Source organism: Miniopterus schreibersii (genome assembly GCF_964146895.1).
Source record: "Miniopterus schreibersii genome assembly, chromosome: 10".
In the NCBI taxonomy this organism is placed as follows: domain Eukaryota; kingdom Metazoa; phylum Chordata; class Mammalia; order Chiroptera; family Miniopteridae; genus Miniopterus; species Miniopterus schreibersii.
The window spans coordinates 30,217,603-30,239,948 of NC_138110.1; the positions used below are offsets into that span (position 1 = coordinate 30,217,603).

At 43.2% G+C, this 22,346-nt stretch overlaps 1 protein-coding gene across 2 annotated transcripts in view; it reads right to left on the reverse strand.

Moving 5' to 3' along the window:
- Positions 1–879: 879 nt before the first annotated feature.
- The window catches only part of MOCOS (molybdenum cofactor sulfurase), a 42,203-nt gene continuing 20,736 nt past the window's right edge, over positions 880–22,346 (reverse strand). For both annotated transcript variants that reach the window (XM_081149806.1, XM_081149805.1), the window contains exons 9-15: positions 21,204–21,366; positions 16,281–16,359; positions 13,645–13,769; positions 8,170–8,275; positions 5,582–5,720; positions 2,996–3,100; positions 880–1,083 (exon numbers count right to left, since the gene is read on the reverse strand). In XM_081149806.1, coding sequence (XP_081005932.1) covers positions 931–1,083; positions 2,996–3,100; positions 5,582–5,720; positions 8,170–8,275; positions 13,645–13,769; positions 16,281–16,359; positions 21,204–21,366 — 870 coding nt within the window. In that variant the 3' untranslated portion in view covers positions 880–930. The remainder of the gene's footprint in view (positions 1,084–2,995; positions 3,101–5,581; positions 5,721–8,169; positions 8,276–13,644; positions 13,770–16,280; positions 16,360–21,203; positions 21,367–22,346) is intronic.

The window sequence follows — 22,346 nt, forward strand, 5'->3', positions numbered from 1 at the left end:
CTCCAGACGACGGGGCAAGACCCGTGGCTAGAAGTCACAGGAAGGCAGATACAAGTGCAATATAGGGAGGGAGTTTTGAGCAACTCCAAGAGACAGGTAACTTCATTAGAGAGTGTTGAGCTGGAGGCTGCAAGAGTGCTGGTCAGAGGTGGCACAGGACTCCCTCGACCTCCAAAGTTCCTCTTGACTGGGATTTGAAGGCTCTGGGGTGGACAGACCAACACTGTCCAGTGGACTTGTGGAGGGGAACACAACTGCTCAAATAACACCACTCTCAATGAGTGTGACTTCTGGCTCGTGAGGAGTCCTAAGTGCATCAACTCAAAGGGAGAGAGGAATGATGGGCAGAGATAGAAGCAAGAGGAAGGGGGTTGATGGCCTGACCCTTTGCTCGAATCTCTCCCAGGAAACAAAGTCACAAGTCACACTCTGGAGCCCTGAGCATGGACCCACCTCCTCTATGTACATGGGAGGGAGAGGGGCACATTCTCGCTCCCTCAAGATTAGACTCCCTTCCTCCATGCAAGGGGGCTGAAGAGGGCCTAAAGAGTCTTCCTAAAGACGAAGCAACGGAGTGGGGAAATGGCAAAACAGAACAGGTTAAATATTCCCTGAGAGCTTCATTAGAAATGAAGCACATCCAGTTAAAACGATCATACTTCCAATGCACGTGGAAGCATTGCGGGCGAGGGTGCAGCATCCGTGCTGAATCTGCCTCGAGGAAAGCGCAAGGGCCTGAGAACCGCCCTCCTGAGCGGGGCCAGTGCACACCGGGGACTGAGGAGTCAGAGGAAGGAGGGAGACAGAGAGGGCGGCTCCACCTCCAAGGGGAGAAGACCAAGTTCCACTGGACCACATGATGATCTTAATAAGAGTAGAGATAGTCATAAAAGGGAAATTTTAATTTTGTCTGGGGAAAAAAACCTCATCTTAGGAGATAACATTCTGATGTTTCTCGGAAGGTGATCGATCGTGGCATTCCGCGTTTTCCTTCAACACAGGGAGCACCTGAGATCCTACGGACAGGAAACGTGGAGAAGACAAATCCAAAGACATATGCATCAGGTACACTCCAAAGTTCACCTGTGAACAAAATGGCAACAACAAGCTAGATTATTTTAGCAGTTGAAATCATTTTGTAAATAATGTTTAACTAAAAATTAAGTCAAATCCTGAAAGACATGTACTGGGACTTGGCATGTCCTGTCACTTAGTAAAAGGTCATGGGAAACAAGGAGATTCCTCATTTCTGACACCAAAGATTCTCGTTCTAAGGTGTCCTTTCCCAACAGTCACCCCAGACCTCTTCATTGCTGGACCCATTCTTTTTCCTCCTTCCTGTCTACCCTGCATTTTCCTGGAGAACATGGGATGCCAGTTAAGTTCCCCAAATTCTCCAGAATAATGATGGAGGGTCCAAAACGCAGTCTACCCAAGGTTCGCCATCAACACCAGTGAGCCCTTCGGGGGTGTGACTCACTCCCAGGCCTGTTCATTCCTGCGATAACATCAGTTGGCTACCCCCTCCTTATGTTTCAGGCCCCAGACTAAGGGCCTGGGGCAAATGAAATCCTTGAGATTTGTGCACATGTATAAGAAAAGAACACAGGAACTCTCTTTGGAAGTTTTTTTAAATCGAAAAATATTCCAAAATTTAAAAAAATAAATAAAAGGTGTGTGCCCATGAGAATGGTAGCGATGCTCTGATGCATCACAGTGCTTGTGCCTGCCCATCCCCTCTCCTGGCAGCCTGCATGGGGTAGGCTCAAGGTCCCCTCGCTGACACTGCCGGCCTCAGCTGAGCAGACAGACCTGTTGCTATAACACTCAAGTGCAACACCTCTGAAGACGGTCTCTCTCCCGTGTCTGTAGGGAGATTGTGTCAACCAAATACTGCGAAATAAAACCCTCGTTTTGGAGAAACACAGGAAGCAGTGCAGAATATTTTACCCTGGTTTAACCTGCCGATTGATTATTGGACAGAGATTAAATATTTGCATTATTTCAGTTAATTTTCAAGAATTGCTCCAGGCAGCCTAACTGCTTACTTGACTTCCTGGAATTCTTTGCAAACCAAAGCCCTAACCAACAGTGAGCCTGGAAATAAATCTTCCTAAAGAACCAATCTACCCTGCTTCTGTGGCTCAGTGGTTAGAGCGCCGGCCCACACACTGAAGGGTCTCGGGTTCAATTCCCTGTCAAGGGCACGCAAGTACTTGAGTTTCAGGTTAGATCACTGCCCCAGTCAGGGCACATGCAGAAGGCAACCAATCAGTGTGTCTCTCTCATCTCTCTATCTCTCCCTCTCTATCTCTCTATCTCTCCCTCCCTTCCCTGCTTTCTACTCCCTCTAAAAAAAAAAAAAAAAAAAAATCAATGGAAAAAATATCCTCCAGTGAGGATTAACAAAACAAAAAAAAAAACAATAGAACCAATCTGTTAGAAGCTTATCTTTTATAATCTGGAATCCACAACAGCATTTAGTCATTTTAACCCTCAAGAAGATGACTTACAAGCTTAGTATGAAATTTATTGACTATGTCTACACAGCTACTCTATGCGCTATAAGGCGTTTTACTCTTCATGAGAACTCTGCAGTGAAGAAAAGAATGATTCACTTATTTACTTCTTATTTCTACTGCACACCTCTTCAACAAGATTTGAGGGCATCAAAAATACACATAATGGAGAAGGCGGGGCGGGGGGCAGGTAGAGGGGATCAATGGCGGGTGGGAAGGGGCATCTGTAATACTTTCAACAATAAAGATATTTTTTTTTAAATGCACATAATAAGAGCCCCATAAAAGTGAAGATACGGATGAAACAAAAGATAAGATGGTGCCACAGATGAAGTCAGAACCTTAACGGTAGCCCATCCGCGTTTAAGTATTTCCCCTCTTCTAAAAATTACTCAGCACTATTAGGAATATAGTTCTGGGGTAGATAACACACCAGGATCTTAAAATGGGGTGTCATATTTTGCAATCATGCTTACCTTTCTCTCTCGATACTCAGAAAGCTTTTGGAAAACATCTTGGTTTCGTGCCCCAGTTTGCTGGTCAATGCAAATCATCTGGCATCTGTGACAAGGCCCCAAAACCTGGGAGGTGAGGACAGAGAAGACAGTGTTGCCATGAAAGTGACCAGACCCTCCGACTCTGCAGGGAGGACTCTGGGTCCAGGAGGACTTGGGCTGTAAAAGGCGGCCCTGGGCCAATTTCAGAGTTAGACAGAAATGCTCGATACTCTGCTCCTAACTGTAAGGAGCCAGAAGGGGGCATCTCTTCCCAATGCCACTGGGGAGTCACAGTATTTGTTTTTCAGCTGAAAGGTTGCTGTTTCGGGGCTTTGCAGAGAAACAACAGTGGTTATGACTCTCAGGTGGTTATTGGGGACTGTTAGGATCCTCCGGCAAGAAAAGAGCTGACTGACTGGAGGGCAAACTGGGAAAAGATAAACAGCCACAGACCCGGCACTGGGTCTCTGTGAGGAAGTCATTGGAAAGAACCTGAGTGTGTCCATGTCCTTTGACCTAGCGATTTCAATACTAGGAATTGAACCCAAGAAAAGAATCAGAGGTACAAACACAGATTCATGGACGGGGACATTTCTGACACTATTTGTAATAGGGAAAATCTGGTAGTACCTTCAACACCAAATAGGAGAGAAAATGTTTAAGCCAACCACGCTACACGGGTATGGCATATATCATGCAGGTTTTAAATTAATCTACCAAGGGCTTTTAAAATGGGAAATGTATATTTTTACAATTGAAATAAGCAGGAAACAAAATTACATGTGTATTCTTTTATATGTGTGTATACACACTTTAACGGCTGATAGCTCAATTTTGAAAATGAAATGTATTTTAATAAACACTGCCTTCATAATTATTCAAAAGTGTGTGTATACATTTGGGGGGACATCCTCTATACATATATATGTACACATATACACACTACATAAAACACAGTACACGGCTTCTTAGCAGGGGTCATACTTCTATTCTGGCTGACGCACCATGAGCATGAATTGTTTTTATAGAAAGAAAATCCCCCATAAATGTTAACATAAAAAAAGAAAGAATGCAGCTCAGCAGTGACACGATGCTTTTTTATCGCACACAGAAAAGGTGCGAAGCACTTGATTTTCTCATAACTATTTTCTCCTCTGCTCACATGTGGACAAGCACAAAATGAGCAATGAAATTAGAAACACTCAAGTCTGGATGTGTCTTGGCCTCTACCTATCACTGGCTGTTGGGCATTAAACCAGAGGAAATATAACCTCACTGTGATACCAAAGGCAAGATTCCAGGCCTTTAAGCAGCTGGTGTGCTGTCAAGGAGCTCTGCCGGGTGTTTACCTTGGGACACTCGACAGACCTGTGACCTCGACAGGCCTCAGTTTCTCGTCCAGCTCCTTCACTGGATTTGATAAGGAGTCCAGATACTATTTCTGAGAAGCCAAGCCCAGGCCTGGCACTCAGTTGTGCTCAAACGTGGAAACTATCATTATGATAACACAGGAAGCCCCGAGATAGTCAATTTATACAACTGGCTAATGGCACTACTATTATTAAAGTGAGTTCATGCCCCACTAAAGAACTAGGCATGTTCTGTGGTGACCCATCCCTCTGTCTTTAGCTGTTCCTTACCTTTCCTGTCCACTCATTACCTCAACAATTATGGAGCACTGACTCTGGGCCAGGACTATTCTAGTCCTGGAGGTATAGTAGGGAACAAAACAGACTTGGTCCCCACCCTCGTATGCTCTGAAGGAAGCAGCAGGTACTGTGCAGAGCTTGACCACATGGTGGGTCAGGACCATCCTTTCCAAGGAGGGAACATCTGATCTGAGACCCTGCAGCAGTTGCTGAAATGCCAGGAAGAAGGGGCAGCCAGGGCAAAGGCCCTGAGGCAGGAAGCTTGGCTTGTTTAGGGAATGGAGAGAAGGTGGATATGGCGGGCAGAGGGGGCGGGGTGATGAGCTTGGAGAGGCTCGAGAGTTAGGGAAGGATGATGGGCTCAGGTCTGGGGGACGGTTGGAGGGGGAGCCTCATGCTCCCAAAGCCTGGGGAGAGCAGGCATCCCGGAGGCTTTGCCTCTGACTGCAAGCTCCTCCCCAGCAAAGCAAGAGCTAGAGGCTGGAGCGTGGGGAGAAGGTGCAATAGCCATTGCACTGAAGGACCACTGGGCATCTGAGGTCCTCCTCCACGAGCTTTGGACAGTCAAAAAGTCCAACAGGTTCAGCAGGACGGACTTCTCATAGACACACGCGTTCCAAGGAAACAGAATTTAAGCCTAGGCACAATAACAAGGTGGGGGCTGCACCGAGCCCCCATCACCTGCCTGGGGCACACTCTCTCTCCCTCATGTGAAACCGGCTGCTGCACCCTCAAGGGGAATAAGGGATGGGTCATCCCAAGGGGCGCTGCAGAATGCACATGGCACATACCCTCCTGCTGAGGCTTGTAGGTAAGAGTCAGAGACTTGGAGGGATCCCCACCTGCCCCCATCCTGGCCGAGGATTCAGTCTCCAGCAGCCCTTGAGGAAGGATAACAGAACTTCCCAGAACTCACCTGGAAACGTAAGGAGCCAACTGAAATCTCCTCCCATTTCTCTTCTTCGAAAGCGCTTGTTCCGTTGGTAATAATATTGGCACGGAAACGTGAGATGAGATCTTTCATCGGGAATAATTCCTCCTTTCCATTCTCATCACTATTTAAGACACACCAATAAAGGAAGGGGGAAGAGGTCGATAATTATGCTGCAGTAATAATGCAATGTTCCTACCACTCAAAACCTGGCTTCAACTGTCCTCTGGCCCGAGGCCTGGATGCTCAGAACAAGCTTTTACCGTGAGGCCAAGAGGCACCCACGTGTTACACAGATCTCAGTGGTCTCCTTTAGGATATGGCCCACATCTGGGGAGAGGCCCACAGGAGGCAGTACAAAGGGTGAGTAGATCTTTGTTTAAGATATGAAGGATTTTGGAAACCAGGTGAACAGAGTTCGAGGGAATGAACTTCTGAGAAAATACCAATTCTACAAGGTGAGTCAGGATAAGGCATTGAAAGAGTGTCAAGCTAAATTACCAAGACATCACACTCTTTGGGGATATTAAAACATCATAAAGCAATATAGGGCGGTGGATATTTATTTCCTAACTTCCATTGTTTACAGTTTTAACTAGCATATGCTATTCTTATCATTCTTGTTTAAAGTTTTTGTTTACAGCCATGAGGTCCTGTAAAATGGCTCTCTGCACGTCCACACACCCCCTCCCCTAAGGAAAAAAAAAGCACTAAAAAAGCATCTGAAAACTTGACAAAAGAGCACACTGCTTTATCCCATTATACTGAGCTTAAGAACAGGTGAAACTGTCTACAGCATAGAAGTCAGAACTGTGGTGACCTTCAGTGGGGTTGGCTAAGAGGGTTAGAGGGAGGTGTCTGAGGGACTAGAAATGTTCCCTACTTGACCTGGGTGTGGTTCCGTGGTATATACATCAGTAAAGTTCACTGAGCTGTGGACTTATGATTTTTGCATTCTGTTGTGCTTCAACAAAAATATTTTTAAGTTAAGTTGGGAGAAATCCTTGGGTGTGACTGAAATTTTCTCTGGAGACAGAACTGAAAGGCTCTAGGGGAAGAAGAGGCCCGCAGCTGTATCCCAGGCCCCTTCCCAACAGTGAATGGAGTGCGGACAGCCGGGAACAGGGTGGCTAAGTCGAGCTTTGCCTCTAACGGTGCAACTCCCATGACCTATGAGGACCACAGTTTCCTCATCTAGAACGAGAGGGTTAGCACTTGCCAGCCTTAAAATCCTTTGATTGTGGAATTACCCTCCAGGTTATAAACCTTCCTTTTGTGTTTTATGAAAGGGAAAGTTTCATGTCCCAAAGCTACTGTGGTCAGCATGTACATGACAGCAGCCAGCAAATTTTAAAATAGAACACAGAGATACACCAACCGGGCCCCCAGGGACAGTCACCAGGTATTAGCCATGGGCTGTTCCTCTGGCCTTTGATCACTTGTCCCACCTATCCCCGGGTTGTCATCCATGCATTAAACCAACTGGTTGGAAACGTGGTCCCCGCCTGGTAGGAACCAGGGTTGCAACAAGCCTGTCTCTACCTATTATATTTCTATACCAAGAACCCCAGAAAACCACAGACCTGCTCCCTCCAGCTCTCTGGGTACCTGAAGAGGAGGGTCACTCAGTGCAGCTAAAACTCAGTGGACACCCAGGGACCAGGCAGCCCTATCACACTTCTGCTCCCAAGAAGGGCGAGCTGGACCATAGCAAGCGAATAGGTTGTATGTTTTTGCCAATGACTATAAACAGGAATGACTACAGTCAATCTTTGTCACATTTATTAAGCTATACTTGTATATCTTTGTGAGTGTGCACACAAATGCACAGGAGCACGTGGCATGTGAGAGTCACAGGATCCCCAGCTCACAGTGCTGACAGGTGTGTGCCTGCCTCTCTCTGTCCTGTGGACTAGGAATGAGCAGCCCAGCTCCCGCATCACAGTGGTTTTTCCAAAAAAAAATTGTCTGATAACTTTGGGACAGCAATTTCCTCTAAAAAACAGAGAGGGATTGGACTAACCAAGACCCCTTCTAGAGCTGACCTCTTATTACTGTCAGGGCCTTTGGGAGAGTACTGGGTGAGAGAGGCAGAGGTGCTAGTTCTGTCTGATGGTACAAACAAGTAATATCTACCATTACAACTCAAAGCTTTCGTAACCACGCTTCTTTTCCCTCAAAAGCACGGTGGAAGTAGAGCAAGGCTCCTAGGGGACAGAAGACAGTGGGAGGGTGGGCAACCTAATTAGATCAAGTTGATGGCAATTCCATTAAAACAAATGTAAAGAAATGAAATGATTAAAAAATGAGAATTGGGGTTCCCTACGAAGCATTTTGAGGGCATCAAGAAGGACATTGGAAGATAAAATGAGAACCCTCGAAAAGATTAACGGGAACTTACCTAAAGGGCTTTGTGGTTTCTCTGGTCTCAGTCTCTTAATGAAGAGTCTAGACTCTATGACTCTAGGAAATTTTCTCCCCGGGTAGGTGCCAGGCTCACTTGCAGGGGCAAGTGGTTACACCTCTATGTTATTCCCAAGCTAAAGAGCAAATAGTAAAAGGATCTTTCTTACCTGGCCGTTAATTGCTGCTGAAGTTCCAAAATGCTGGATCTGTTTATCAGCAAATACTGGGCCTCATTCACCAGAGAAAGAGTGGCTGTTGTACCAGCAGACTGACCTAGAAGTGATGGAGTATTTGAAAGAAGAGATATGGAAACAACCTAAGAGTTCATCGGTAGATGACTGGGAAAGAAGATGTGGCATATATACATATACACACACACACACAATGGAATATTATTCAGCCCTAAAAAGAAGGAAATCTTGCCATGTGTGATAGCACAGATGGACCTAGAGGGCATTATGTTAAGTTAAATAATTCAGACAGAGAAAAACAAATACCATATGATCTCACTTATATGTGGAATCTAAAGATCAAAAACTAAAACAATCTCACAGATACAGAGAACAAATTGGTGGTAGCCAGAGGCAAGGGGCTGGATGTAAGCAAAATGGATGAAGGGGGTCAAAAGGGAAAAACTTTCAGGTATAAAATAAATAAGTCCTAGAGATGTAATGTACAGCAAGGTGACTATAGTTAATAATACTGTATTGCATATTTGAAATTGATAGAAGAGTAAATCTTAAAAGTTCTTATTACGAGAAAAAAAGTTTTGTAATTATCTGTGGTGACAGATGTTAACTAGACTTCTGTGGTGATAATTTCACACTATATACAAATTGTGAATCCATTATGTTGTACACCTGACACTAATATAATGTTATGTGTCAATTATACCTCAATAAAAAGTTTTTAATAATATTAAATTTTTAAAATTTTTAAATAAAATCAAAGAAGAGGTGCTTTCTTGGAATGCAAATGAATCATGCTCTGTTGACTTGCATGTTTTAAAAATAGAGACTATTTCTACAAGGGGGAAAAATGGTGCCCTGGAAATAATAAAAATGTCTTAAGCATGGTCAAACCTCTCAGAAACAAAAAGAAAATGAGCTCCTAGAATACTGTTAATAACCTGGGGGGGGAAATGCTAAAGTGAAACTGTTCCAGCAAAGAAGACTTGGAGGCAACATTCAGAAGAGGAGAGATGGGCAGTGGGGTGGAGCTGGAAGCCTTTCCCTGGGACAGGAGGGGAACAGGGCCTCAGTGAGGGACACAGGCCAGGAAGCTCTTCTGAATCTCGTGAGGGAAAAACTGTTTTTTGCCCTTGGCCAAGTGTGAAATATTGACTTTAGAAATAAATAATACAAGTTTTAAAACTACTGAAAGGGAAGAAAAAAGAGTGAAAGAAAATATCATATATGTCCAGAACTGCTGGAGGCCTGTGGCCTAGCTTCCGCCTCCCCTGTGTGGCACCCGTCGTCGCTGTCTTTATCCAAGATGCTGATGAAAGGTTTGGCTGCACCAAAGCCTAGTGAGCTTTCTCCAAACCAGGTCTGAGGACCCCGGATACATGTGAATGGATACTTCCAAGAGAATCACTTTCCAGACCCTTCACTTCCAAATGTCCTCTTTGCTACAATGACTCTGTCAGAGAAGGGGGTGCAATCCCAACCCCCTCCACAAAAGGCCTTTCTCCCACTCCTCAGAGGAAAGGCTCCACCTCTCCTTGGACTAAAAATCTCCAAGATGGAAAACAAAAGCCCCATTCAAAACCCTGGGGTCTGGGCTGAGATAACAAAAGTCTCTAAATTTGGGGTGAATGATCCTCCTGTAGGTCAAATGGCTTCCAATTCTTTGCTCTCCATAAAACTGTCACACCTAATTAAGCTGTCAAGTGACATGATTAAAGTCATCTTGATGTTAGATTCCTGTGTCTCAGAAAAAAGGTCTGAGTGACAGTGGGTTAACCAAACCCCTTTCAGCCTGGTCTCTATTCACTCCAATAAGGTTTTTCAGGAGAGAATCAATGCTGAGCACCAGCCATTCTGGTCACAGGTGACAGTTATTCGTTAATGTGGGAATTAATGGTGGGGAGCCCAGTCATCTCATTAAGAGATTTGTTTTCAACAATGCTTTCACTATCTTTTGAAATTTTTAATATACATTTGTTGCTTTGATCAACTGTATATTATTAAAAATTATGACAACTCAACCTAGAAGTTATTTCCTAACACTTAGACTCTTATGATCACAGTAAACTCTACAGATGTTTATACATTCCAATTTATATAGAATCTTAGTTTCAGATAAACATAACAGGGTGATCAAGGAAAGGTTTTCAAGCACAAAATATATAACACTAAGATAAAATCCTATTTAAAAAGTAGAATGGAACTATAAGTTAAAGAAGGAAAAGGAAAGATATAAAATTTCTGATCATTAAAAGACAGTTTGTATATATATATAAAATGAATGTTCATGGGAATCAAATCATTATGATATTGAGATTCCACTGGCTAATGTTTAAAAGGATGATCTATGGGTTTTAACTTAAATTAATACATTTATAATATGCTAGAAATTGTCCAGACCTCTACACACTGGCCCAGGCAGCTGACTCCTCAGCAGGGTGAGAGCTCAGCAGGGTGGGGCAACAGGGAGCTCAGAGGGTGGGGCTACTGCATTCCCCTCCCCTGAAGCCGTACGGAGGGAACAGCTCCACCCAAGAAAGATGGCATCTGAGGTGTAGTCGAGGGACTCAGCACAGGGATCCTGGCAGGTGTCCCTTAAGCTCTCTCCCCAGAGCCACAAACACCAGTCTCTCCTCACAGGACTCTAGGATGCTCCACACTCCCTCCACCGGAGCCCAGGGTGAACGGCTACAAACACGATTTTGTGCACTGGACCTTTAAGAGGACACCTGTGTCTCTAGAAGACTGCTGTCTTTCCCTGGTGGACAAAATCCCAGCTGCTTTTCAGAGTCAGATGTTACATGCATGCCTCTTCCCGGCTCTGGTGCTCTGGGCTGGGAGCCCAGTGTGGAGCTGAGACCCCAGGCTTCTCAGGGGAAACCTTTGCAGCTGAGATACCCCTCCGGAGTCTCAGCCACTGCCTGTGGTACTTGCAGAGCCAGCCCTTTTTACGTCTCTGCCCTTCCTACCAGTCTGCATGTGGCTTCTTGTGTATATCCTTGGTTATAAGACTTCTTTTCAGCTAGTCTTCAGTTGTTTATCCAGGTTGAATGTTTAATAATTTAGTCATAATTCCAGTTTGGTCCTGGGAGGAATTGAGTGTACCTTCTACCTACTCTGCAGCCAACCTGGATCCTCCTTTAAAATTCTTTTTAAAATTTAGATGACAATGTAAAAATGTATGAGGAGGTAATGTAGCTTTTTAAAAAAATTCTTCTGCCCAACCGGCTGGCTCAGCAGTTGAGCATCGACCTAGGATCCAGGAGATCAAGGTTCGATTCCCAGTCAGGGCACATGCCCAGGTTGTGGGCTCGATCCCCAGCTGGGAGCGTGCAGGAGGTTCTGATCAATGACTCTCTCTCATCATTGATGTTTCTATCTCTCTCTCTCTGAAATCAATAAAAATACTTTTAAAAATTCTTCTAACACGTACCAATGCAAAAATGTTCAAAGACCTGAGACCTAGACCATCCGAGACCTCGCCTCCATAAATGCATCCTTGAAGTGGAAATACTCACAACCTGACACTCCGTGGTCCTGTACCGTGCAGGCAACAGGCTCCTCCCTATGCCCACCTTTGCCTCACCCAGGCCCCCAGGTCCCACTAGGACAGTCACAGCCATCTCCTGTCTACCCCTTCCCTCCTCTCCCTCTCTGATGCGGATGCGACCTCCATACCATGCCAGGAGTGTCCTTCTAACACAAGCAGCACCATGAAACTCCCCAGCGTGGAATTCTTCAATGAGTTCCCCCAACCGTAAGATAGTACTTACTGACTCCTCGCAGCACATTCATCCCTTCAGCCCAGCTCCGCCCCATTACTCCCCTAGCCACATCCAACCCTCCTAAACTCTTCCCTGAGCCCATGAAATGCCAAGCCCTGCCACGCTTCTCCGAGTAACCTTCCTGCCTCTCTATTAAAACTCCCACTCTGTTAAGATGCAGCTCTAAACTCACCTCTTCCCTGAAGCCCTTAGGGATTCACTCCAGGTATAGAGGATGCTTCCCCCATGCCCATTCCCTTTGCATAGACATTTACTGCAGTGTTGCTGTCTGCCGGTGAGTTGTTGCCTCTAAACTGAGATCCAGAAAGATCACGACCATTGCTTAATAATCTCAGCCAGCCTCCTGAGGACCCAGCTAAACCCAAGGTAAATGGGAGGTGTTATGAATAATTAGAACTTATTCAATAAGGTGATTTATAAGGGTAGCACAGGTCCTGATGAATCCCACTCCTTGTGTGTCTCTACTCATGAAAATGCCCATTGCTCTCTCCCATTTAATCATGTCTCTAAGCTAACCCCCTGCCAAACACCACCAGCTTACCTCCTCAATAAAAAGAGCATAAATGTATTCCCCTTCTCCATGACACAGCAACTCGAATTCTTTAATAGCTCATGACATGAAAAATTGTCAGAACTTGTAAAAGTCTAAACAGATTACATCTTTGATTTTTCTCTCTTTCATACAGTTTCAGGGATTCATAGGTTCACCTGTGCAGGTCCCAAGACCCCATTACTGGTCTCTGTATGACCAAAATGCTATTTGGGTTTACAAGCCAGTGTCTCTGAGAGCTAATCATTAGGACAGGTCATCCTTGCACAAGCCAGTAACGTAGCAATGACCTATGCTTTCATTCATCTAGTATTTACTGAGCAATTACTATTTGCCAGGTGCTGTTCTAAGCTTGGGGGATATAGCACTGAACAAAGCAGACAAAAATCCCTGCCCTCACAGAGCTTACAATCTAGTAGAGGGAAGGCAGGACACACGCAGTATAACAGTAAAATGCATGGCCTATAGGACGTGAACAGTGCCACAGAGAAAAATAAAACAGAGAAGGGAACTGGGCAACTTCAGGTAAGGGTGTTGGTTCTAAGGAGAGAAGCCAATCAAGGCCTCCCTAAGAAGACAAAATTAAACAGACACCTGAAAACGATTCGTTCTTTCTCTATGATACTGTTAATGTTCAAAGTACTTTCTTCTCTGCTGTCTCACTTCGTCCTAAAAACAGCTTGTGGCAGGAAAACTGTGTTAAAGTCTAAGTAGCTGAGGTCTACAGAAGTTGAGGTACCAAGGATTTCCCAGGGTCCCAAGCCATTTAGAGATACAGCCAAGACTAGAAACCCAGGCTTTCTTAGGACCTAGCAAGCTACCGATGTTTTATTTAATAAGATGAAATTGTGCCTCTAAATACACATGGCTGAGGCAGAGTGCTTGAGCTGAGGCCGAGCGGCTGCCTGGGAGCCCACCCCAGCCTCTCAGGGTTCTTCTGGACACCACACATGGGCCCTGCTGACCTGGGGATACCAGGGACCTTTCTGCCGAAGGTGGACCACCCCACTTTCTCTACATGAGCAAGTGGCCCGTGACTTCACCTCATGGGCTGACTTGGATTTATGCAAAGGTAAGCCCGAGTTCCTGTACCCTAAGGACCAATCTGAAATGTGATACCTTTGCCACGTGTCTTCTTCGAATTTCTTTGAAAGTCTGAACTTTGTTTGATCAAATGACATGGACGGCCCAAAAACTTTGACAACCAGCTTGAAATTTTTTCTCCACAGTCATAAGTATTTACCCTGACAAAAAAAAAAAAAAGAGTAACGGTGAATGTTATATAGTATTTCTTTAAATAACAATCTAAGTGGCAAAAAGTAAATAATATAATTATAATATAACATAATATAATATATAATATAACATTATAATATAATATAATATAATAATTAAATATAATATAATTAAATATAAATATAAATAACTGAGCCCCCAGCCAGAAGGAAGCCTAAAGTGACAGTGTGCTTGAGAAGCTGCAGGGAGATTTCCAAGGCACACGAAGACCTGAGATCTGGGGCTAGTGCAAAGCTTTAAGATCAGATAAAAAGATTTAGCAGTTCCCCTTGGAAGTCCTTGTTTATATTAATTACGGCCACTGAGAAAACAAACCTTGGAATTTGAGACTCTCCAGAGCATTATTTTGCTTTAAGAAGCCCTTGCACCCAGACATGTCTTGTTTTTTTTTACTATGGGCCTGACTGTAATATTTTCTCTCACAGCCAGACCACATGGACTGACACGTTTGGTTTGTGAAAAAGCCACTATACCTATAAATTCTCAATGTAAGTACATTTATCGATCTGGTTTTTTAAAACTCTCCAATCTTCTAAAATTTTTTCCAAATTTAACAATTTTTTAATTTGTGCATCACCAGAATTTATAAGGAAAAATTACTAATATCTTACACTGGGATTATAAGACAGATATTATTGAAAACGTATCTTATCCTTGATTTTTACTGAGAAAAATAGTTGCCTTTCTTTTCTAGGAAGGGAAGAGCAGAATGAAACCTCACTTTGTAGCACATTCTCTCTGGCGCTTTGAGAGGTTGCAACAAATTCCATTTTCATTATATTACGTACTCACGGTTCCGAGCATAAGCAGCCTAACTTCTAGCTACCTGAAAAGCTTTATTAACGAAAAAAATAGCATCCTTCTCAGATGCAGCTAAATGAAATGTCCAGGGGTGAGCCTGATAAGTAACTGCAGGTGTTCCTAAATGGCTATATTTCTGCCTTTGAGAAGATTTACAACAGCGACAGGCAAAAATGTTTACCCAAGATTCACTGCCCTCGCTGCTACAGTGACTGTTTATTGGCACAGGTACTGGTCAAAAGACGCACACTGGGCTCAGCTCCCGGCTCCAGGACGACCCAGCGCCACAGTGCTGTTACGCCTTCACCCTTTCCTGAGGTGTAGCCCTTCATCACCCCAGTGAGGCCCAGGGACCTTAAAACCTGGAGCCCAACTTAGACATAGCTTTATTATTTAACATATCATTTTATGACTGACATGATATGAGGCAGTGCAGAAGTAAATGTAATCAGATTCCATGGTATGCAGTACCCCGATCTACTGCGCACAAACACCCACTAATGAGCTCATTGTGTCAACTAATAGGTAATTAGTGTTTTTAAAGCCTTCTATATATAAATCTTTAGTGAGCTGTTACAGTGAACTGTATTTGGGGAGTAAATTGAGTGGGGTATCAGATGGGCTAGGAACCTATTGCCTCAGAAAGTTTGCTATTGCACATGTTTGAGGGTCCAGGTTAAATTTACATAAAAAGGGATGCAGGTTTTCAATATATTCAATAAACAGATTTATAAACATTCACAATCAAGAAATAAAATAGAAATGTTATTATTATATTCAACTTCACTTTCTACATTTCCTAGAATTTAGCAGATGATTTATCATCGGTTACTCAGATCAGGCAATAATCCACAACCAGATAAAATATAACTTATGGGTCAGCACCTGAAAATTATACAACCTGAGGGACATGACATCCCCCTCACCCTCAGACTCCGCATCCAATCCATCAGCTAGTTCAGGTGAGTCTACCTCCGGAATACATGTCTGACACCCACCCGATTTTGCCCCTGACGCTGGCCCAAGCCTCGATCTTGTCTCAGCCGGCCTTCCCACTTGCACCCTGACGCCCTTCCGACTATTTTACACCCACAAGACAGTCTTTTCAAAATACAAATCAGGTCCCTGCCCTCACCACTCTACAGCAGCCACCCACCCAAGCTCCACCATGCCTCCTCTGAATGTTTCTCATTCACCCCGCCTCCCCGACACCGCTGTTCCAGGCTCTGCAGGAAGCAACACGGACTGAGTTCTGCTTCCTCGGGTCAGCATTCTAGCCGGAGGGACTACAGATAAATGCTGGGAAACAGTAAATGCAAAGAAGAATGCAGCAGGGTAAGCAGAGAGGGAGGGGCTGATTCTGTGGGAGCTCAGGTGGCCCCTCTGAGAAAGGGGCTCTTCAGCAGAGACCTGATGGAAGTGAGACTGATGGAAGTGAGGGAGCGAGCCCCGTGGAGGTATAAATAGGGGAAGAGCATTCCAAGCAGAGGAAACAGAGTGCAAAGTCCAGAAGGGAGCACGTGTGGTAGGTCTGAAGAACAGCAAGGAGCCAGTGTGATGGGAGTGGAGTGCACCAGGGAAGGTAGCAGCTGATGGACTCGTCTCCTTCCTGCCACCTGCAGATGGACCTGAGATTTTCACCTGCTGCAGAGTCTCACCTGTCCGCACAGACCTTGCTTTGGCAAATCCGAACCTGTTCACCATTTTCCTCAAGAGGCACCTGTATAGGCTCCATTCCTGATGAACAAAGGTTAGAGAAAAATTTATCATCAAGCAAAAAGAACAGCTATGTAAGTCAAAGTCCATTACGATGTATACAAGAATCTTAATGACCCCGGAAGTTGGTTGAATCGAATAACTGTCTGGGTCTTGAAAAATCTCTGTATTACACAGAAATTCTCTTCGGCATGATCAGTACCACCAACAGCATGTGCATTGAGCGGCTTTGTCAAGGGAGACCCTGCATTGGGCAGCCACATCCACGGTCCCTGGAACACTATAAATTCCTTTGAAAGTTTCCTCTACCTCTAGATGACTCCACATCCCAAGGTCATTGTTTTCTAAACCACCTAAAATTATTTAAAAATAGACAGGCAGTCATAAAGACTCATTCTGCAAAGATGTGAGCATAGAGCGTCAATTCTCAATAGCCCTAGGAGTCGGCATCAAATTGGAGTCCTGCACCAATCATCATCTCCAACAATCTGTTACTACGTCAGTGGGGTTGGAAAGCTATTATTTTTACTTGTTATATATACATCATACATATAAAGAAGTATATAACACCTGTATGTAACAGGTTAAAGAATAATATTAATTAACACTCATGTACATATGTACTACTCAGAGAATAGAAAGTGGAATAATCCACTCAAATCTTTTTGTATATTATTATCCTGGGTAGCTGAACTTGAACAAGAAAAATACAATATAAGAAGGTAACATCAATCTCACTAATAAAAATAGGTACAGAAATACTAAACTAAGTATCAGCAAACCAAACGGATCAACACATCAGTGCCAAGTAGTGTTTTCTCTCCCCTAAGAGCACAAGGATAGTTCAGTGCTGGACAGTCTGCTAATGTAAGACATCACACTAATAGAATACAGGAGAAAAATGTGGTAACCTACAGATGCGGGAAAAGCATTCAGTAAGGACTATTATTCATGACAAAACTTTTGGCTAAATAAGGAAAGAACTACTTAGCCTGGTAAACCAAATCAATCCCATACCTACACTAAACACCATTCTTATTTTTGAGACTTTAGAAGCATTCTATTCAAATCAATAATAAAGAAGGATACCTTCCATCACTGTTCCAACATTACACAAGAAGGCCTAGCCAATGGAGTAAGATTAAAAAAAAGAAGCAAAAATTAGAAAAAAATTGTAATAATTCTATAATTATTAGAAGATGGTACGCCTATTTGCATAGAACATGTGAGAAAATTTTCAGATCAACTAACAAAATTAACAGGAATTCAGAGAAAGTACTGGATAAAACATTGATATCCAAAAATCAATAGTGTTTCTATATGGCATTAATTACCAATTAAAACATTTAATAGAAAAAAAATAGTGTTCAAAATACTCAAATAAACTATTATATAACCAAAAAATGTGCAAACATTTTCTGGAAAATATTATGAAAATTTTGGAGTAATTAAAAAGTCTTAAATGAAAAAAAAATACTATTTACATATAAAAGGCAATATTATATGAAATAAATCTTCCTGAAATGAATATATGGCATTAAAATCAAACTATAATTACAAATACATAATTGTAAAATATGTGATTTTGCAATCAGAATCCCAACAGGACACAGCAATGAGACTACAGAGATTTTCGAAATGGATTAAAACAAAGCATGAGCCAACTACCTGCTGGATACAGCCACTCACTCTGAACATAATGGTAGAGGCAGACTGAAAGTGAAATGGAGGCATCAAGCAGAGGAAAAGACAGCCTATAGAATAAGATAAAATATTTGAAAATCTTAGATCTGAAAGGGATTTGTACCAGGACATATAAAGAACTCTTACAACTCAATTCAAAAATAAATAAACAAAGAATTTGAATATATTTTTTTAAAAATATATCTTTATTGATTTCAGAGAGAGGAAAGAAGAGGGGGAGAGAGAGATAGAAACATCAATGATGAGAGTCACTGATAGGCTGCCTCCTGCAGGCCCCTGACTGGGGATCGAGCCCATGGGAATCGAACTGAGATCTCCTGGATCCTAGGCCGATGCTCAACCGCTAAGCCACGCTCGGCCAAGACTGAATAGATATCTTTAAAGAAGAGATACAAGTGGCCAATAAATACATGAAAGATGGTCTACATCATTATTATTAGGGAAATGCAAATCAAAGTGACATGAGATACCACTACACACCCATTAGGATGGCTATTAAAAACCAACAACAGAAAATAGCAAGTGTTGAGGAGGGTGTGGACAAGCTGGAACCTTTACGCATGGCTAGTGGGAATGTAAAATGGTGACGCAGCCACTTTGGAAATGCTAAAAATAGAGTTACCATATGGTCCATCAGTTTCATTCCTAGGTATAACTCCACGGTAATTTGTACACAGATATTCATAGATAGCCACACAATGGAATAGTATTCAACAGTATGAATGATCCTTGAAAACATTATGCTAAGTGAAAGAAGTCAGTTATGCATTGTATGATTCCATTTATATGAAACATCCAGAACAGGCAAATCCATAGAAACAGAAAGTAGATTAGTGGTTGCCAGGGGATGGGGATGAGGCTGGAAATGGGGAGTGACTAATAACGGGGATAGAATTTCCCTTTTAGGGTGATGAAAAAGTTCTAAGATTCATTGCGGTGATGGCTGTACAACCTTGTGAATATACAAAAAAACCTATTGAACTGTATACTTTAAACAGAAATATTTTGCGGTATGTTAAATAAATACAATAATACTAAAAGAAATAAATGAAAGGGTGGGAAATAGTACACCTTGCAAACACTAATCAAAAGAGAGCTGAATGACTATATTAGTATTACACAAAGAGTTTCATACTTCATAAAAAAGGAAATTACCATGTGTAAGTAGGGACATTAGTTAAAGAAAGAACAGTTTAATGAAGCAAAAACTAACAGCACTAAAAGGGAAAAATAGACAAATCCACAACTGCAGTTGGGAACTTCACTCCTCTCTCAGTAATAAACAGAACCAGTAGTCAGGAAAATCAGAAAGTATTTAGAAAAACAGCAAAATGGTACAGTCATTCTAGAAAATGGTTTGGCAGTTTCGTTTAAAAGTGGGCATACTCTTACCATAGGAGCCAGCAACCCACTCCTAAGTAATTATTCTAGAAAATGCAAACTTCTGTTCACCCAAAAATTTGCACATGAATGCTTATAGCAGCTCTGTTTATAATTACTCAAAACTGGAAACAACTCAAATGTCTATCAACAGATGAATGGATAAACACATTCTGATATATCCGTATAGCGGAATACTACTCAGCAATAAAAAATGAGCTATTGATACATGCAATAATTTACCTGGACCTCAAAGGTACCGTACTGAGTGAAAGAAGCCAATGTCAAAACATCATATACTGTATGACTTTATTTATATGACATTCTCAAAAATAAAACTACAGTGACAGAGATCTCTGATTGCCAGGTGTTAAGGGTAGGGAGAAGAGAGACCACTAAGGGACAGCATGAGGGAGTTGCCTGGGGTGATAAAACTGTTTTGTCTCTTGATTGTGGAAGCAGCTAAACAAGCCTGTGCATGTGTTAAAATCCTCACAGGAAACAAAGGCCAAGAATAGCCAGGACAATTTGGAAGAATGAGGTAGAAAGACATGCCCTGCCAGATATCAAGACTCCTTTTGTAGCCTTAATAATAACTTTGGCCTAGTGGTTCAAGGAAAAACAAACCACTGCAACCAGAAAGAATACCTACAGCCAAGAAACACAATTGTGAGTATATGGAAATGTGACATATCACAAAAGTGCATCTACAAGTTAGGAGAGACATTGGAATATTCTACAAACAGTATATAGGGCGAGGAAGGAGTGAGACCAGGAAGAAGTACAGGGAATTTCAGCTATATCTGTAACATTTTTGTTTCTTAAAAGGAGCAGGAGAGGGAGGAAAAGAGACAAAAGTTGGATAGGATGAGGGGGAGGAGGGGATCTGAGGCAAATGTGGACAAATGTTAAGACTTGTTACAATCGGGTGCTATAATCATATACATGTTACTCCCTGTACCTGTGCTAACACTGTAGCCAGTAGCCACATGTAGCAATGTAAATTAAAATTAAAATTAAGATTCAGTTCTGGAGTCCCACTAGCCACATTTCAAGTGCTCAGTAGCTGCATGTGACCGATGGCTACCAAACTGGACAACACAGGTAATGAACATTTCCCCCGTCACAGAAAGCCCCGTTGGACAGAGCTGGTCTGTACTTACACACATGCAGATAGTCTATAATAAAAGTCAGCACAGAGAATGAAAGCTTGCAGTACATACAGGGGAAGGCAAAAGCAGGTTTGGATTCAACCACCTCAGGAGGCAGTGGGGCTAACCCAAGCAGGTCACTGGAATTCAGGTTTGCTGGCTGATTTTCAAAGACTCCAAGAATGTGTAAATAATGAAGGCCGGCCATTTGAGCACTTACGAGATTGTACCTAAGTGCACTCTGCCATTGTGACATTGTTTTGAGTTAATGAAGCTGTTGCAATAATCATAACCTGAGTGTCTTTCTCCATAGGAACAACTGGAAACCCACTTTGGCCCGGCCCTGTATTATGATGACTGAAGGTTTTAAAAGGAATGTAAGTGAAAAGCACATCATATCATTTCAAAAGTTATACCTCTTTACCTTCTGACTGTACCCTCAGACCTTTATCTTTCCCCAGAAAATTCCCATAACACAGAGGAACAAACTTTTTCTTGTCTCTTCCAAACATCACTTCACTTTCAGGTTATTTTAACATTCGGTAGAGGAAATGCCATCATCTTACTTTCACGTGAGTATTAAAGCCCCTCTCGACAGCCGCATTGTGAAAATGCACCCAGTCTCCCTACCTTCGGCTTTAAGGACCATGACCCTTTGCTGCAGGTCAATGAAGGGCTGGATCAGGCAGAGCCGGGGCTCGTGCTTCTGACTCAGGCAAATGCCATTGTGATTCGCAACCATCCAGCTCCGGTCATACAGCAGCCCTTGACTTCCTACAGGCCACGTGGTCACCTACCCAAAAAGGAAGCACATTTTAGGTCAGGGCTCCTCAGAAATGACCTTCACAGTATTGCACAGTGGCTGCACACATACAGATGCACCTCGGGATTCGGCACATACCCTTGAAGGAAGGAAGGGGGGAAGAAAAGAAAGACAAAGGGGACAGTGCAAAGGAGACAGTGTAGGATCGCGACACCTTCCACTCACCCTAGAGATCCACTTTCCACCCTTCTCCACTTCAGCCTGCCTTTTAAGTAGGTAATGCATGTGCACAGTGCAACGTTCAGAGAGAACAAAGGTGTAAAGTAAATCTCCACCCCCTGGCCTCCCAGATACCCTCCCCACGGCCTCCATCTCTCCTGCTTTCCGCATTCCCGCCACAGTGCTGGCTGCCGGGACGGACAGATCCTGATACTGGAGACATATTTCTTGCACAACTTGCGGCTACACTGGAATGGTCACTGAGTGGATCCACATTAAGTGTGATGGTTTTCCTGCATTTTCATCTCTCTACAAAATTAAAATATAAATTATACCCAGAGCTCAGATCTTGCATTCTAACATCATTCTTCAATAGAAAGAACCAGGCAGGGCTCCTTGGAGAAACAGGTGATTCCAGGGATAGGTCAGGGGATATATTAGATGATACAGAAGCACCTTGTAGTGCGAGAAAAGTAAGGTAGTGCTCAAAAAAAATGTCAAGGGGATGCAGGAGTCAACCCAAAGTGTGCCCTCACCAGGCACCAAATCTGCCTGTGCCTTGGTGTTGGATTTCCAGCCTCCAGACTGTGAGAAATAATTTCTGTTTATTAACCACCCAGTTGACAGGACTTCGCTAGAGCAGCCTGAATGGACTATGTCATCGACCCACGGGAATTCTCTCTGGCAGACCCCACCTTTGCCTTCTCGGCCTTTATCAGCAGTGTGATTCCATTCACTCCGGTGGTGTTTGGTCTGTGTCTGTTTCCCTTCTGAGACATAGTCCTTCCCAA